This window comes from Tripterygium wilfordii, chromosome 2 (genome assembly GCF_013401445.1).
Source record: "Tripterygium wilfordii isolate XIE 37 chromosome 2, ASM1340144v1, whole genome shotgun sequence".
In the NCBI taxonomy this organism is placed as follows: Eukaryota; Viridiplantae; Streptophyta; class Magnoliopsida; order Celastrales; family Celastraceae; genus Tripterygium; species Tripterygium wilfordii.
The window spans coordinates 4,675,836-4,694,717 of record NC_052233.1 but is presented as its reverse complement, the minus strand read 5'-3'; the positions used below and the strand labels follow the sequence as shown (position 1 = coordinate 4,694,717).

Below are 18,882 nucleotides of genomic sequence, written 5' to 3'. Positions count from 1 at the left end.
TCCCCATTTGCTTTAGCCTATGGTGTGGAAGTTGTCATCCCCCTTGAGGTGGGACTCCAAACCCTACTTATAGAGATGTATGAAGAAGGAGGCAACGCTGTAGCTATGGAGAGAAGTTTAGACTTACTTCATGAAAAGAGAGATCAGGCTATGGTACGCCTGGCTGCTTACCAGCAAGTGCTATCAAGAGCATACACCAAGCATGTCAAGGCAAGGAGCTTTAATGAAGGAGACTTTGTGCTAAGGAAGGTATTGTCCCATACAAAGGAACCGACTTATGGCAAGCTGGGGGAAAACTGGGAGGGCCTGTACAAGGTGACGAACCAAGTCGGGCATGGAGCTTATGAACTGGAAAGGCTGGATGGCAAGAAAGTTTGTAGCCCTTGGAATGTCTCCAACCTGAAGAAGTTTTATGTTTAACTGCTTTTTTTATTTTGTTGCTCTTTCTCATTTGAGCCCATAAGGCGCTTTGGTACGTTTCCCAAAATCTTTTTGCCATATGAATAAAGGAATAAAGTCTTTCCTGTTGTTAATAATTTTCTATATTGATTTTCTATATGATTGTGCGATTGATGAGGTCAAAAAGACCAAAAGAAAAAATAATCACAGGGGTTGGTTATTAAAAAATGACTCAGTTAAAGAGACTAGTTAACAAAGGAGCCGAAGAGGCCAATTGCAAAGAAATTAAACGCCGAGGAGGCTAACTAAGATATAGTCGAAGATACTAATTAAGAAAAAGCCAAAGAGGCTAACTAAGAAAAAGCCAAAGAGGCTAACAACAAACGCTAAAGAGGTTAACTACAAGCGTTAATCAAAAAAAAAATCTTAAAATAAGCTACTAACTCAAGTAGCAGCAGAAGAGTCTCCCACACCATTGTTTAGTTGTTCACCTGTCATTGCGATGGGGGGAGCCCATCCTTGGAGAAAAGTTCCATAAGATCTGGGAAGGGAACATCAGAATAGGGCCAGGGGACGACACTTGCTGACCACATCGTGGATGATATAGGCTCTCCATAAGACTTAAGTGTGTTGCCCCTCCCAAGTCTACAGAAGAAATTGGCATCTGACTCCAACTTCTTCGAATAAAAATCAAAAAATTCTTGCTCACGAGCCCTCACAGCTGCCTCTTTTTCTTCCTTGACTTTAGCTACATCTTGAGATAGTGAGTCAAGAGCTTTGTTCAGCTCCTGCTTAATTTCAGGTAGTTCTTTTTTGCTTCCATCCGCACTCATTGCTTGTTTCTTTAGCTCTGCAATAAGGGAGTCAAAGTCTCTTAGCTTGCACTTCAAGCCTCTAATCTCAACATTATGCTCGCCAAGGAGTTGCGAGCGGAACGGGGCCCCCTGAAACAAGAGAAAAAAGAAAGAATTAGAAGATGGAGACACTTAGGAGAAGCACCATAAAGGGGTTACGAGACATACCCCATACGCCATCCAAAGAGCCACAACTTCTGACGATTTAGCTGGAATCTTTTTGAACCAATCCATGTCGCAAGGAGTGATTGATGATCGTAGTTGAGAATCAGCCCCCTCAGGATTGTTTATGGCCACTTCTATGCACTTAGGTGATGGCGGCACCCTAGTTGTGCCATTCCCATGAGAGGGAAGCTGTAACACATTGGTTAAGATGGGAGAGCTCCTGCTGACAACATCTGGTTGGGATAAAGATACCAAAGGGTAGAAAGACGCGAAGGCTTACAAGGGTTGTGAGGGACCTGGAGCAGTCAATACACCAGTAGCTGAAGGGAAGTCAAAGATCCCGTGGAGTCAAACTCACGCCTTCAAATGTCTAGCACCCCAGGAGTATCCGTAGCACAGATCGAAGGGTGAGGCGTCGTAGGTACGCTGTTTCCTGCAACAGGAAGACTGGGACGGAGCTCATAAGAGTTGCGCTTGTGATCCCCGAATAACACCCTCACGCCACTGGAGGCATGTGCAACAAGGCAGTCAGAACGCGCCTTCATGCGTAGCTCGACACCTACACCCACAGCACACCAAAATAAAGGATAAAGAAACATAAAGAGCAATAGTGTGTGCAAAAGATAAAACCTACCCATATTGTCTTCAGATGATGAGGAGGCGTTCTGCTCAGAAGCATTCTCCTCACTTATCTCCACACCAACATCATTATCATCTGCTGAAGACTCGTCACTGATAGGAGGCACAGGCTCAGGAAATCTGAAGTTGTCGAAAAATTCTCTTGCATGCTTAACAGTCAATTTCGGAGGAAGAGACTTGTAAGTACGGTAGGAAGGTCGCTGACCAAGAAGCACCGACGCAGACCTCCAAAATTTTCCCGCAGTGGAGCTCTTTATAAAGGAGGCATCGTTATCCTTCACAAAGATAGTGCGCACCTTTTCAGTAAGACTATTAGGGGAGGGGATGCCTGAAGAGTGGAAAAAAGAGGAATCTCAAAGTAAAGAAAATCAAACGAAGCAAGCATTGAGTAAGAAAATTGTTGCTCTTACTAATGAGCTTATCTTGGCAATTGATAAAGCTCTAATCTCCAGACACCAGCATGTAGTCTAAATCTCTGATCGAGGATGGAAGGCAATGAATCAAGCTATACGGATATCTCCCTACAAGATAATAACTGTCACTGGTTGGCGTCTTTACAAGGGCATAGCAACTGAAGAGGTCAGCAAGGGAAAGCTCTGTATCCAACAGTTGATTCAATCTCATCACAGCTCTCAGAATCCTATAAGCATTTTGGCATAGGCAAGAAGGGTTAAGCCTGCTAAAGACAAAGAAGTCACGAACAAGAGGCTGTAATGGGAAGCGGATCCCACGCTCGGTCACAATCATCACAGGAACCCTAATGTACTAAGACGACTCGTCGTTCTTGACGCTGGAAAGGTCCAACACCTTGAACGAAGGAAAAATTTCGTAGTTCTCACAAAAAGAATTTATCTTATCGGAAGTGGACAAGAGCTGCTTGTATCTTCCCATTATAGCTGAGCGGGCGGGAGAGCAGGCTCCCGCTCAGGATGGGGCGGGAGAGCTGCTCCCACCTAACACCTCCCGCACAATAGAGGCAGGAGCCCAGCTCCCGTCGAGAAGGAGGCGGGAACAAGGGCAAGACAGCGCCCTTCCCAAGCGAAAGGGTTATGCCTGCCTGAAGAAATCGAGAACCCAGCCCAAGAAGGGGCGGGGGGTTTTCTTCATAAAGCAGGGGTTTCTCAAAGAAAAAGGAAGAAGGAAAAAGTACCTGGATTCGATGAACCTTTCTGAAAGAAAAGAAAGCTTGGTCGTATGTCGTATGTTTGACAAGAAGAGAGTCAACAATACTTATAAGGAAAGAAGTCCTAGTTTAACTGGAAGTCAAAGACAATCACCACAGGAGAAGAAGCAAGTCAACCGATTAGCCTTAATTCTTCTTTTTCTTAAAAAAGAAGAAAAAGGCTAGGGGCAATTTCGGATGGTAAAAAGGCATCGTACAGCTGGCAAGCCATGTGGTGTGACGGGTGGGCATCTTGGTAAACAATGTGTGTACCTCCTCTCACAACTGGGGAGTGGCATCACCCTCACACACGTGATGTATGACTTGGTCAGAGGAGTGACCCCACAGTCCATGACCATTTAAACTGTCACAATCCCACTATTCCCTCAAGTTCAAATTTCAACTCTATCAGTAGATCGTGGAGCAATTATGTGGTACGGGGAGGGAACCAGGGTAGTCAGTTGTACTTAGCAAGTTATATATAGTGCATTACTTAACAAAAGAAGAACAAGAAATAACATTACTCTATCCTGTGGACCTAGGCATTCTCGTTGAACCACGTAAATTCTTGTGTTGTTTACTTTATCACTCATTCTCAATTCTATAGCTATGGTGTTCATTTGCTCAACTCAAAGTATGATTCATCATTGTCATTTTTTGCATCAACATATATATAACTTTAACACTACCGAGCAGATAAATCGGAGTAGCCGAAATCATATGGGATTAAGTCGCGGCATTAGTTTACTACGTATAAATCAGGCCAACTGAAGAACAAAGTTATTTTTGAAGAAGGGCTTCAAGAAGACCAAGAAGAAGAAGAAATTCGTATTCGTCGAACGAGGAGACCAATGAAAGCAATCAGCTTGAGCAAACTCAAGACAAACAAGAAAATCCAAGTGTGCAGATGAATCATAAAAATGATGATTTACATCATCAAATAGAGGATATCGAAGAATTCGCTAACCTTCCAAGTGACGAAGGTTCTTACCGAGGTTCTATGGAGAACGACGAGGACTAAGTGAAAAAAATTGACTGACTACTCGAAGAAAAGGATCCTGATAACTCTGAGAATGAAAATAATGTTGGAGAAGAGGGTAGAATCTAGGAGTTAAAGAAGATCTTAAGTGAACAAGGGGAGAAAATACTTGGATTGTTAAATGCGGTCATACAAGCTTTGGGAAAAACAAACGAAGAAGACAAAACAAAAGAGCAATCATATGAAAGGTACCTGAAGTTAGGGGTAACCCAATTTCATGGATCAAAGCTTCCAAGTGAAGCTGTGTCATGGTTAAGGAGCGTAGAAAGGGCGGTAGAGATGCTGAAATGCGACGACACAAAGAAACTTGAATACGCTACCTTTCTCTCACGAGGAGATGCTTATAGGTGATGGAGCTTGTTTCTAGAAAGGCAGAAGAATGCTGACGCTCAGAGCAACGGAACCAGGATCTTTACGGTGACCAGGGATGAGTCACAAGACTTTGAAAACCTCATCACATTTACCATGAAGTTATTTAATGTCTCTATTATAGTCTTGATAGATTCTGGAGCTACACATTCATTCATAAACGAAAATTTTCCCTTAGAAAATTATCGTGAATTGGGATGGTTAGATAAAAAGCTAAGGTAATATAGGCTTTTGGGAAGTTGGTGAATTCCACTAAGGTATACAAAAGTTGTGAGTTATGGGTGGGAGAAACCATACTCGCAGTTGATCTTATTCCTGCCTAGATACCCGATTTTGAAGTAATTTTAGGCATGGATTGGCTAGAGAGAAACCAAGCAAGAATGAATTATAAAACTAAGGAGGTGCATATATTAATTAGTGAAAGGGAATTGATCAAATTTACAGGTGATAGAAAGATATTACCTAAGAGTATGATTAAAACTTGTGTAGCTAGGAAAATGATCAAGAAGGGATACCCAGCATGCCTAGCATACATCATAATAAAAAGATAGAAAATTTTCAAAATGGAAAATGTACCAATAGTGCAAGATTATGTGGATGTATTTTCAGAGAAATTACCAAGTTTACCCCATTCGAGAGATAAATTTTTCCGTAGATTTGCAACCTAGAACTAAGACCATATCAATACCTCCATATTGAATGGCTTCAGCGGAGTTAAAAGAACTGAAGACACAACTACAATAATTGCTAGACAAGGGATTCGTGTGCTAGATGTGTCACCATGGGGAGTCCTAGTTCTATTCATGAAGAAGAATGATGATACAATAAGGTTGTGTATAGAATATCGACATATAATTAAGGTGACTATTAGGAACAAATACTCTCCACCCCAAATTGATGATCTGTTTGACCAACTGAGAGGAGCCAAAGTATCGGAGGTTACATTTGTGGTATCGGAGGTTCGTGGATAATTTTTCAATTATCAAATCCCCAATAACTAAGTTGTTGAGAAAGGGAATTAAATACGCATGGAATGCCGATTGCGAAGAAAGCTCTCACGAGCTAAAAAGGATATTGACTCACGCACCAGTTTTGATACTTCCAAATGAACAAGAGGATTATGATGTGTATAGTGACGCCTAGAAGAGAGAATTAGGGTGTGTGCTGATGCAAAATGGGAAGGTGGTGGTGTATGCCTCACGAAAATTGAAGAAACATGAAGGAAATTACCCGACTCATGACCTAGAATTGGTTGCGGTAGTATTTGAAGATTTGGAGGCATTACCTTTATGGTGTTTGATTTCGAGTTTTCACCGATCATAAAAGTTTGAAGTATTTATTGGATAAAAAGGAGCTGAATTTGAGGCAACGTAGGTGGGCTGGAACTGTTGAAGGGTTATGATTTTACTATTGAGTATCACCTTAAAAAGTCCAATGTAGTGGCCGACGCTTTGAGCATGAAGTCAGAGTTAGAACCAAGAAAGAAAAGATATGGAGTGACGAGTACTAAACCTGAAATAGAACTATTGAAGATAGGGATTTAGATTGAAGGTGAAACTGAGGGTGGGATAGTAATGGCTCATTTTACTACTCGACCAAAATTGGATGATGAGATCAAGGCGAAACAGTTGAATGATACTAGATACGGGAGATGGTATGAAGCTATAAAGAATGGAGAAAATAAAATCTATCGTATAGTTGAAGACGGATCACTAAGACTTGGTGAGAGATTGATGGTACCAAGGAATAAAGATTTATGGAAGAAGATTATGGATGAGGCACATTTGCCTCCATATTCGAAGCATCCTGGAGCGACCAAGATGTATCGAACTTTAAGCCCTCATTACTTTTGGCCAGCTATGAGTAGAGAGATAGCATAATATGTGTCAAAGGGTTTAACCTGTTAGCAAGTAAAGGCCAAGCATAGAAGTCCTAGTGCTCTTTTGACTCATCTTCATATTCCCAAGTGAAAATGGGACGACATCACGATGGATTTCATGATAGAATACATTCGGTTGGTAGAGTTCGACTATGACAACAATTATCACTCAAGTATTGGAATGGCACCATTTGAAGCTTTGTATGGTAAGAAGTGCCATACGCCTGTATGTTGGGACGAGGAAGGCGATCGACTATTAGCAAGCAAGGAAGTGATGGAATGGACGGTTGATAAGATTAAAATGGTGAAAGAAAATTTGCAAGCTGCTCGAGACTGCCATAAACACGTGAGAAGTCATCGGGAACGTGATTTGGAATTTCAGAAGGGTGATCATGTTTTTTTGAAAATATCACCCTGGAAAAAAAATTATGAGGGATAACAAAAGAAAGAAGCTGAGCCCAAGATATATTGGACCATTTGAGAGTCTCGAGAGAATCGATTCAGTTGCATATCGATTGACATTGCCCCCGAAGTTGTCAGTGTTACATGATGTGTTTCATGTATCCAAATTAAAGAAGTACGTCTACTGTCAGGCCGATCAGCGGAGCGTGAAGGAAAAAGACAATGACAACAAGACGTGTATCTCACGTGCTACGTTACAAACCATTTTTGGTTTAACTAAAAATTTGGACAGCATCTCCCCATAAATTGTGGAACCCAACCGTAAACAGTACCCAAACAAAGAAAACACTTCTAATACCATCCAAGTCAACCGACCCTCAGGGTCCACCATCAAACACAAATCATCATCGTCATCAGTCACACAGTAGTCATGGGACCTCACTCCCGGCTAACCAAATACAATCCTCATCCAAAACATAAACATAACTTCAAGTTCAACAACCTACTCCCACAACTGTGACATGCAAACAACAAGTCATACATATACATCCAAATATATATAACCACACACATGTACCACATAAACACAAAGGAACACGCAAGAGTCCAGGCCACCTCCGTCACGCATCCCACTCCACAGCCTGTGCATTAGATCCTATCCCGCCTGTGAGGAGAAAAATAGATAGGGTGAGCAGAAGGCTCAGTAGGAACGAAACAGAAGAGCACAAGTAAAAAATAATAAGGCTGAAAAAGTAACAATGTGTAATCGATGCAATAATATGTAATGCAAAACTAATGCACCCAATCAACCCAACCGAACCTCCACATCCGCCTGCAATGACACCCAAGCCGACGGATCAGATTCTCGTCCTACGACAATAAGCCGGTGAGAATCCACCCGCGCTACCTCTCTCTCTAGCATCTAAACAATACCAAGAAACGAAATCAATCATCCATCAACGTCAATCTCAAACTGCTAGAGAGAAGGTTGGCACGTATGTCGTCACAACCACTCACTGTTGGCTCCACAGTGATATCTCAACCTGCCACGCCTGGCCTGGCATCAAATACTAGCCAGTGTGCAGTAATAAATACCGCTACGGGAATCCTATGGACTAGGACCATCACAAGGCTCCTATCCATCATCCACGCACGTGTCCAAATAACATCCTACACCTAATGTGAGCCTGGGACCATCCTCGAGACCCACCATGCATCTAATGTAAGTTCTTAAAATTCATGTCATTCGTGCAACATATATATACAGAAACATTCGTATATCATGATGCATGAAAAATCACACAATGCTTGATTTATGACCAAGCATTTCGAGGGTTATGAATATTCACCAATAACATTGTCACTGGCATTAATACAAAGAAAACAATGGTAAGCATGCAAGGTTTGTTTCCCCTCGGAAAGGATCGAGGCGGAAACCAAAGCTTACCATTCAAGCAATTCGGTGGCTTGAAAGTGTTTCAAAATAAAAGGGCGAGAAATCCCTACCTCGATAGCAGTGCATCAAATAATTAACCTTCTACAGTATCAAGTCCAATCTCCTCAATCACCTATTCCAATATGCCAGTATAATACTGGTTAATAAGCATTCACGATTTAAATTACCAAAATACCCTTGGCTAGCCTATCCAATTAGTACGTGTCTATATAAAACATATATCATCTAAATATTATTTAGAATACTTATTATTTAACATAATGATCCGATATTCAATCATCCAGTTCAAACTAGTTCGACTTCTAAGTATTTTCTACTTTATTCGGTTTATACGCAAGACTATCCAATACCCCTCACACTCGTCCCCCGCCAAATACACGAGTCCACTAATCATAGTCTACCACTAATCTATTTATCATACTCATAACCAAATTAATCAAAAATTATACTCTAGCTTAGTAATTATACCTGCACGTATGCCCTATGTATACGAATATTTACTACGTAATTGCGAAGATGCTCCAACGCTATCCGTATGGATCCAAAAACTTCACCAACGTGTTCAGAGCATCGAAACTAGTCAGATTAGAGCTTCAGGGTCGCCGAAAAGTGGAATTTGAGCCGGGTCAAGATCGGGTCAAAATGACCCATTTCAGGTCAAAGTTGGATCTCCGACATTCGAGGGCTGTTTTGGTCAAAAATTGGTTGGGCTAGCTGCTCCTCAGTCCGGTGAGATGAATGGTGGTAACGGCATGCTGAACCATGGCCGGAGTTGGCCAGATCGGAGCTTTTTCTTCACGGTGGCCGCGGGCTTCCAAGCATGATTCCGGTGGCTACGGGTGACGGTTTGAGGTGAGGTTAGTTGGGTTATGCTCGTGGGGGTTGGGAGAAGCTCTTTGGTAGGTCGGCCATCTGAAACGGTGATCGGACGGCAAAGTTTGGTGGTTGGGTTTGCACTTGAGAGGAAGAAGAAGAGTTTGGGTTCTTTTTGCAATTTTCCATTCTTCATGTCTTTTTATTAATTTTTCTAAATACAGTAAACTACCATCTTTGCCCCCACCCTTTTAAGAAATTTTCAAAATAACCATGCTTTAATTTCAAAAATGTCACCCAATTATGAAGTTTTGCAAATACCCCTATCAATAGTCATATTTACAAAATTACCAATCATCAATTTACCAATATTCCACTGAATGTTTTATTCACAGAATTACCATCAGCTTATTTACGATTTTGCCATTCAAATTTCTATTAGGTTTTTATCCAATTCTGGATTCGTTAAGTTCGATTCTTACCATTGCAGAACCGAAACTTCAACAATTTAACTCCTTAATTTCATTAATTTTTTTTTTGTTTACATTCTTAATTATTTTTATTTTGATTCATGTTCATTTTTCCGAATAGGGTATTACGTCTACAATGTCTCTCACATTTTGGTTGAACCACCGGTACAATTAGATCTCAAATTAACCTCAATTTAGAGGTCCAATCAATAACCTAGATTGAATTTCTACAACCTTGATTTGCACTTGCCACAAACCCAAAATTGATCCATCTCCCATCAAACTTCTCGATGTCGACACCTGACAATTCTACCTTAAGGAAATCTTCAACCGCCCAAGAAACTGAATCCTTAAGCTCCGACACCAATTGTTGGGGAATTACCCCTCTAGGATCCTTCCTTTAGAACTATCAACAGACCAACAGAGAAATTGAACTTAAGATAACACAATCAACAAACACAAGATTTACGTAGAAAACTCCAAAATCGGAGAAAAAATCACGGTCGTTGTCACAAGACAACTAAGAGAAAACTTCACTATGCAAAAAATTTGTACAACCACACACCAATGATTTTCTCTCACCAAGAAACCCAAGAATACTCAAGAGTCCAAGAGATTATCATAAGCCCCGATCTAGCCTATATCTCTAACACTCTACATCTTGAATCTCTACAACCTTGAATCTAATTGAACCTCCAAGAGATACACTACAAAGTTATCACTATTTGCTTTCTCTCAACCGCCTCTCAAAACCCAGAGAAACAATAATATAAATTAGGTTACAACCCTAGAAAACAAGTCTACTATTTATAAGCTTGTACAAAACCTAATCCTAGACAAACTCGAATTACTAATTCTAATCTAACTAGAGTCCAATTTTATTGATCAATTTCAACACTTCTTAGAATCTATCTTTGCTTGATCAAGATGAGTAAATACCCCTCAAGAAAATATTTGAGAACTTCTTATGAAGGTGAAAGTACATGTTTGTTAAGCTATAATTTATTTTTATCGTTGTATCATTGAATGACAAAAAACTTTATGATTATTGAAAAGAATTTGCAGGCAAAGAAATAATCCATCCCCGAAATATGAAGTTGGTTTTTATGCTAAATCGATTCAAGAAGGTCGTATGATCTGCGATAGTTCGGTAGCAAATCAAAATATCAAGTGAATGATATCTCAAATAGTAATTTTAGATTATGCTCAATTTTTTAATAAAAAATATTTTTTCTCCTGTGAATATAATAGAACTTGTTGATTGTTTTGCTGACATTAAATATAAAAAATAAATAATTGTTTTTACTCATTTAAATGAATAACGATACTTATTGTATTTGAACTTTTACTCCTAGATCATATTTTTAGCTATTATCTTTATCACATTATCACTATTTGAATATAATTTTGATTAAAATAAAAAAATGTTTAATTTAATCAAAATAAAACAATGTTTAATATAATGTTTCATTAGATAATGTTTAATATAATGTTTAATACAATGTTTAATATAATGTGTAATAAAAACAATGTTTAATTTAATTAAAATAAAACAATGTTTAATACAATGTTTCTTTTTGGACCATGCCATGAGGGGCTAGGCAAACTGTGTTTTGCTGAATAACTTGAACAATTGTGAGAGCATCACCCTCCAGAATAAAACATGGTAAGCCCAAGAAAATGGCTAACCGAACTCCAAAATGAAATGCCAAGGCTTCTGCTCGAACACTGCAACTCGCACCATGAATTGGCTTGTAGGCTAACAAGATAACTTTCCCGATATGATCTCTAATAATAACTCCAAATCTAGCTGAAATCTAAGAGGCACCAACATTAACCTTGAAAGAATTAATATTGGAAGCCTGCCACCCAATTTGGTGTAGATTCTTCTAGTGATAGATTGAAAGTGGTAGTTAGCTCCAATGGAGTAATTCAACACTTCTTTGGATCTGAGGATGATAGCTTCTTGGTCGGGGGAGAATCTTCATAGATCATTTGATTGCAAGCTAGCCATATGTTGTATGCAAAAGCAAACAATGTTGTTCAGATTTAGAGATATTAGAGAAAACTCTTGGGATCCACTCCTCAAAACTTCTCGTCGATAACATCTACAAACGAGTATCCAAACCAACTACCCTCAACAGACGTGTGGTCCAGGCACAAGTATGGAAAAGGTGAATAATAGTTTTGGAATGAGATCCACACAAAGGACAACAACTAGAATTAATCAGGATTCCTCTATGGCTCAGATTAGCACGAGTGGCTAGACTGTTATGACAAAAGCACCAAGAGAAGATTTTAATTTTTGGGGAATGTTAGAGAAACACACCGTTTTACTTCATTTGATTATTTCTGCTTGTACGCTGTCGTTTCTTGTATTTTGAACGACTTCGTTCTACTTCGTTTCTTCTCTTTTGTAGCCGTTGCTGGTTACATCAATCACATTAGTTTATTGTTATTTCAAACTAAGTTGACCGTTGGTCATCTTCTTTATGTACTCTGTTGTTCCTTCTTCTCTGGAAGAAGTTTGAATGTCATTAAACATTTTGGCTTCTCTTGTCTTCTTCATCTCTTCTCTATGTCTCATTCTAAAACTCTTCACAAGATTATTTCATGGTATCAGAGCACGATATGACTTTTAACAAATTCGGTGTTTTGGGAAGCAGCCCAAACCCAAATCCTTCTCCTTCGAATCGTCCTGTCAATTCCATATTGGGAAGTTTTCAAAACGAGTCTCAAAATCTTTCTCAAAATCTAGTTTCAAATCCTTCCCAGCAATTAAATCAAGTTCAAAATCCTTACAGAAATCCGTATTACCTCACACAATCTGACTTTACATTGAACTTGATTGCACTCACTCTGATAGGAGGAAATTTTCACTTATGGAGCAACCTGTTAGACACTGCTTTGAAAGCTAGAAATAAGATGTGTTTTATTAATGGGTCATTGAAAGCTCCAGACGAAGGTGATCCTTTGTTTCAAGATTGGGAGCAATGTGACAGTCTTGTCAAGAATTGGATTACAAATTGCTTATCAACAAATATTCAGATCAACGTCTCCACTACAAGGACAACTTATGATCTATGGACTGACCTAAAAAATAGGTATTCTTCTGCAAATCCAACTAGAGATTTTGAGTTGGTAAGAGCTATTGTTACTATTAAACAAGGAAACTCCACCGTGACTGAATATTATGCAAAAATACAGCCTCTTTGGGATGAATTGTATAAGTACAAACGCATTCCAAACTACAAATGTGGAAAATGTCTTTGTGGTGTGGATAAGATCTCTTTGGCAGAGCGGAACAACGAAAGATTGATGCAATTCCTCATGGGTCTAAATGACTCTTTTGAGCATGTGACTAATCAAATACTACTAATGGATCCCTTACCTGATATAAACAAGGCTTTTACTCAGGTAGGACAAGTTGAAAAGAGATTCATGGTTTCACGGTCAATCAAGATGGAAAGAAACAAAATGCAAGAAAGACTCGAGTCTGCAAGAGACTATGACCATGGCTGTCCAGGGATCCAGCAGGAGTTCATACAACTCAAACAAAGATTACAAAGGTGGGAAAAGGTCTTAGAATGAAAGGGACAACTTTTCTGTAAATATTGCAAAAAGACAAACCACAATGTTGACAAATGTTTCAAACTTGTTGGCTATCCTCCTGAGTATGAGATGCAGAATAAAAGGCTCAAGCAAGGCAGTTCAAACCACTCAGTGAAAATAAATATTAACCAAGTTGAATCCACTGTACAGAATAATTTACAAATGTCAGGGGATCAATGTCAGCAATTGATTGCTTACTTAAAGGCAAACATGGCTGGAACTACTTCAAACAATCACACTACTTCTGTTTCAACATTGGGAAGTAACTTTAAATTAAAGCACAATTGGATAATAGACACATGTGCCTCTGATCATGTTATTGCATGCATGATTACTTTCACACATGTAGACGTTTACATAACTCATATGTGACTTTGCCTAATGGAAAAAAGACATGAAATTGATTTTATAGGTGAAGTGAAATTAAAGAATAGATTAAGGATTTTAATTTCAATCCCATATCTGCAAGTAAACTAGTTAGGAACACTCCTATGAGCTGATTTTCGATGAAAACTCATGTCACTTGCAGGATACAACCACATTGAGGAAGAGTGGGATGAGAATAATGCTTAATGACCTATATTACTTACTTGAAGAGCTAAGACCTGAAAAGAGAACTTTTGGAGTGGTTAATTTAGTACAAAGGAATCAACTATGGCACAAGAGACTGGGCCATCCTTCAACTAAGATTTCAAGAATGATAGGAGAAGATTTTGTAAAGAATTGTGACAATTGTTCTATTTGTATTATGGCTAAGATGAAAAGATTATCTTTCTCACTTAGTCAAACTAGTTCCTAGAATCCTTTTGATATAGTACATGTAGATATCTGGGGACCTAATGGCACTACTTCTGTAGAAGGTTTCAAGTATTTTATAACAATAGTAGATGATTTTTCAAGAGCTACATGGGTATTTTTAATGAAGAACAAATCTGAAACAAGAGATCATATTGAAAATTTTAATAATTATGTGAAGAACCAATTCAACAGCAAGATTAAAATTCTAAGATCTAATAATGGCTTGGAATTCAACATGAATGAGTATTTTAATAAGGAAGGAATTATTCACCAAACTTCTTGTCCTTATACACCCCAACAAAATGGGGTGGTTGAGAGGAAACACCAACATATTCTTAATGTTAGTAGAGCTATCAAATTACAATTTGCTCTTCCAGAAGAATACCAAAATTATTGTGGGATGACTGCAGTTCATATGATCAATAGACTACCTTCTCGAGTCTTGGATCAGAAGAGTCCATATGAAATTTTTTATAACAAAGTTCCTAAATATGACTCTCTAAGAGTATTTGAGTGCCTGTGTCATGCAAAGATTTTAAAGCATCAGGATTCAAAACTTGACAATAGGGCCAAGAAATGCATATTCTTATGTTATCCTTCTAATGTCAAAGGTTGTTAGACTTAAACACTCGTTAAATGGTGCACAAACCATCTATTTGCTATAGCTAAAGCCAAAAATATTCTAACAGTAACCATCTTAATTACATAGTGTCATTCATCCATCATTTGCATCTCATGATCATGCAACACACAATTTTGCAAAGAAAACTGAGTCTTCTATTATTACTTCAAAGTCTTTGGATTCTTCTTATGAACATTTTTCTGCTACCATCTTCTCTCATAGAGAGCTTAAGAATTATGTTGAAGCATCAAAATCCATTTACTGGAATGAGGCTACGAATGTTGAATTATCTGCTTTAAATGAAAATAATACTTGGAGTATTATGCCTCTACCAAAGGGTAGAAAGGCAATAGGATCTAAGTGGGTGTACAGGATTAAATACAACCCAAATGGTTCAATAGAAAGATACAAAGCCAGACTTGTGGCTCAAGGGTATAGTCAAACACTAGGATTTGATTATCAAGAAATTTTTGCTCCTGTCATTAAGATGGTTACTGTTAGAATATTTTTGGCTTTAGCTATAGCAAATAGATGGTTTGTGCACCATTTAGATGTGCATAATGCTTATCTAAATGGAGACCTTCTTGAGGAGGTTTACATGAAATTACCCCCAGGATATGATAAAGACAGATATGGTTTAGTATGTAAACTCAACAAATCTTTATATGGGCTTAAACAAGCCTCTAGACAATGGAACATAAAATGTAAGGAATCTTTACTGAGATATGGTTTCAAACAATCTAAATGTGATTACTCTCTTTTTATATATTCTAAGAATGGTTCAAAGGTATTATTATTATTCTATGTGGATGATATGTGCATTGGTAGTGACAATTTTAGTTTGATTGAAGAGGTAAAGTCATACATAGGAACATGTTTTAAAATAAAGGACTTAGGGAACCTGAAATATTTCCTAGGTTTCGAGGTGAACACTATTGATACAGGGATGATTGTATGCCAAAAGAAATACATTATAGATTTGCTTTGTGATACTAACTTTGAAGATTTCGGTATTGTCAACTCTCCCATGGACACTAATGTCAAAGTCTCTATCAACCAAGGAGTTCCTCTGGATGATTCCATGATCTACGGACGTCTGGTGGGAAGGTTAATGCATTTAACATTAACAAGACCTAATATTTGTTACACTATTCACACTCTAAGCAGATTTATGAAGACTCCAACTGACCAGAATCTCAAGGCAGCTCATAGAGTCCTTAAATATTTGAAAGGCACCTCCAATCAAGCTTTATTTTATCCTGCTACCAGTTCTTCCAGAGTTATTGCCTACTGTGATGCTGACTGGGCAGCTTGTCCTGATTCTCAAAGATCTACCACAGGTTACACCATTTTGTTAGGAAATGCTTTGGTGGCATGGAAATCCAAGAAGCATCAGACTGTTTCCAGATCTTCTACTGAAGCAGAATATCGTTCATTGGCTTCTGTCAGCAGTGAGCTTGTTTGGATGAACACACGTTTACATGAGATGAAGCATGATATGATTAAACCAATTCCTCTCTTCTATGATAGCAAGGCAACGATTCACATTGCTACCAATCCAGTCTTCCACGAGAGAACCAAACACATTGAAATAGACTGTCATTTTGTTAGAGAGAAGGTCGAGAAACAACTGCTCATCAACCTACAGATCTTCTTACTAAACCAATGGCCATCCTTCAACTACAATACCTTTTGTCCAAGCTTAACATTGTTCAAGACCATGTTAAGCTTGCAAGGGGGTGTTAGAGAAACGCACCGTTTTACTTCATTTTATTATTTCTGCTTGTATGTTGTCATTCCTTGTATTTTGAACGACTTTGTTTCTTCTCTTTTGCAGCCGTTGCTGGTTACATCATTCACATTAGTTTATTGTTATTTCAAACTTAGTTGACCATTAGTCATCTTCTTTATGTACTCTATTGTTCCTTCTTCTCTGCAAGAAATTTGAATGTCATTAAACATTTTGGCTTCTCTTCTTCATCTCTTCTCTCTATCTCATTCTAAATCTCTTCATATGTCAAATCCCAGAGTTTTTTTCCAAAAATCTACATCCCATTGGATAGGTGATTGAACCTCTATTTTGAGGTTTCAATGTCCTTTAATTAGGATGTTCTAACACTTAGCTAATGTGTTTTATTGCATTTTAGCTTAGTTTTACACTTACAAATGTTTCCCCTTGGTTTTGTAGGAATCGGACATAATTCGGGCAACTTGGAGGACCCTTTTGGGAATTTTTACAGTAAGGTGTTGGGACACCTCCTTTGAAAAATGAAACAGAGCCTATGATGAAGACTTGATGAAGCCCAGGTGTTCAGACACCTTCAGAAGTCGTCCGGACACCTCGTCGCGAACCAGCAGCTGCAACATAGATTTTTGAAGAGTTTTTCAGGTATTTCTTAATTTTAACCAATCGGGATTGATATTGTAAGGGTAATTAGGTATTTTACATTGTAAAAAGAGGGGAAAACCCTAAGATTTGTCATAGTTGTGTATTTGGGTGCATGAGAATAGCATGTTATTGTGTTTTTGGATTGTATAATCAAGAGATTCGATTTAATATGCTTAATTATGAATTGTTAATGCCCAATGCATGATTTTCCTGATTGATTGAGTTTTTATTGGATAGCTATTAATTGTTTGTATTGATGATGAGATTTTGTGGAATTTATGAAATATGCATGGTAGAGTTATGGTTAATTGGTCTTTGAGTGTGAAACTAGAGTGCTAGCGAAGCCAAACCCCAAGGGGGAACATTAATCCATAAGAATAGGTGCCTACCCCCTTGGGTTCATCATAGACCAAGAGGCCCGATGGCCTCCATGTAGGTATTGAAGTCTTCATGCCCAATTTCCTTTGCATATGCATAGTTAATAGTATCGCACAATGCATTGTGTATGGTTATGCGTGTTTACAATGATACCTTGAGTATGAGAACCGAGTAGCCACCGGGACGGATTAGGGACTAGGTTTTTAATTAATTGTTTTAAATCCAATTCTTGCTTACTTTGGGTACGAATTACCTATGCTACCGAGTCATTCGGCCTATTTCATTTACTTGCTTTTATTTGTCATTCATTGCGTTTGTTAGTATTAGCGAGTTGTTTGCGTTTTATTCACCAACAAATTTGCATTGCTTCCTTGTGGATACGATACCGGACTCACCGATTTTATTACTTGTCGATACCCTACATTTCGGGTAAGTACACACACACTTTAGTGTCGGTCAATAGGAGATCCATTGCTCGCCCCCATATAAGCCAATCTACAAGCTGAACGCATAGAAAAAGTCCCAGAAGAAGTAGTTTCTATTATGTTAACAGATCCTAATACAGAGAGCAGATTGCCACTTCTGATGAGCTTGAACATTTACGTTCCAAGAGATAAGCGATTTGGTCATTTGAAGTTATCAGATTTTCTTGCTTATGCACTGAAATCAGTAGCTCAGTTCATTAGGCCTGAACTTGAAGCCTTACTTGACAGTACACCGAACGAATTCGACTCCTGCTTAATTTCCCGAGTTATAGAGTTTGTAGTGGATGTATTGAATAGCGTGACCGACCTCACATATTGCATCAACATCGTGCAGGAAAATTAAAGATCGAATATAGTCCAGCTTTCACCATCTTGAGTGGGGGTCAATAAGATCTGCTACTCTCAAATCTGCACTGGTAGCTCCCATGTCTAAGCTAATCTTACCTTATCTTGTGAGTAACCATCTATCCTTCTTCAATGGTTTGATACGCCTCTTCAATCTCATCAATCAAAGCCTCAGTATCTCTAGTGTAGTAGTTGCTAACCATATGAGTATATATGGGTCACATACATATGTATGATGTAAGAGAAAACATCAAGCTTGGAATAAGACAAGAATATCCCATGAAATATCAGAAAGGCTATGAGTATTGTTACAAAGCTAGTTTGACAATTGTCGATGTCATAGTAGAGTCTAAGACCCTTTGCCATGATTCCTCACAGAAAATGGAGATCCAAAATGTAAGAAAGTTGCATCAATCAAAATAAATTTATAGTAAATGAAAAAAAAGGCCAAGATTCTCGCTAAGAAGACAGTAAGTTTGACATCCCTTGCATGCGCAATTCCATCACCAGTATCTCAACCATGGTAGGAGAACAGGTGCTAATAGTCAACCTACAGTTAGTTTGGTAGTCCTTGTAGAGAAGATCCATGACACACAAACAAAAAAC

General features: G+C 38.5%; 1 protein-coding gene and 1 long non-coding RNA gene across 3 annotated transcripts; both read right to left on the bottom strand.

Annotated features, from left to right (window-relative positions):
* Nucleotides 1–738: 738 nt before the first annotated feature.
* LOC120005394 lies at nt 739–2,491 on the bottom strand. 2 transcript variants are annotated; one of them, XM_038855018.1, is made up of 3 exons: nt 2,053–2,491; nt 1,422–1,977; nt 739–1,343 (listed from the first exon to the last, which is right to left on the bottom strand). In XM_038855018.1, exons 2-3 carry the CDS (start codon nt 1,485–1,487, stop codon nt 894–896), a joined length of 516 nt encoding a protein of 171 aa, XP_038710946.1. In that variant the 5' UTR covers nt 1,488–1,977; nt 2,053–2,491; the 3' UTR covers nt 739–893. The 2 variants fall into 2 exon arrangements, with proteins under 2 accessions (XP_038710946.1, XP_038710954.1); XM_038855026.1 differs by lacking the exon at nt 2,053–2,491 and having other exon boundaries at nt 1,422–2,031.
* A 4,752-nt stretch (nt 2,492–7,243) lies between these two features.
* On the bottom strand, nt 7,244–9,553 carry LOC119980004. The gene is made up of 2 exons (XR_005463783.1): nt 8,833–9,553; nt 7,244–7,572 (listed from the first exon to the last, which is right to left on the bottom strand). It is a non-coding gene; the product is annotated as an uncharacterized LOC119980004 (long non-coding RNA).
* Between the last annotated feature and the right edge of the window lie 9,329 nt (nt 9,554–18,882).

What these genes read in the sequence shown, in the direction of transcription:
- LOC120005394 (XM_038855018.1), bottom strand. Translation starts at nt 1,487, where the DNA reads ATGGATTGGTTCAAAAAGATTCCAGCTAAATCGTCAGAAGTTGTGGCT. An exon ending in CTCTTTGGATGGCGTATGGG is followed by an intron (nt 1,344 to 1,421) that starts GTATGTCTCGTA and finishes CTCTTGTTTCAG; the next exon opens with GGGGCCCCGTTCCGCTCGCA.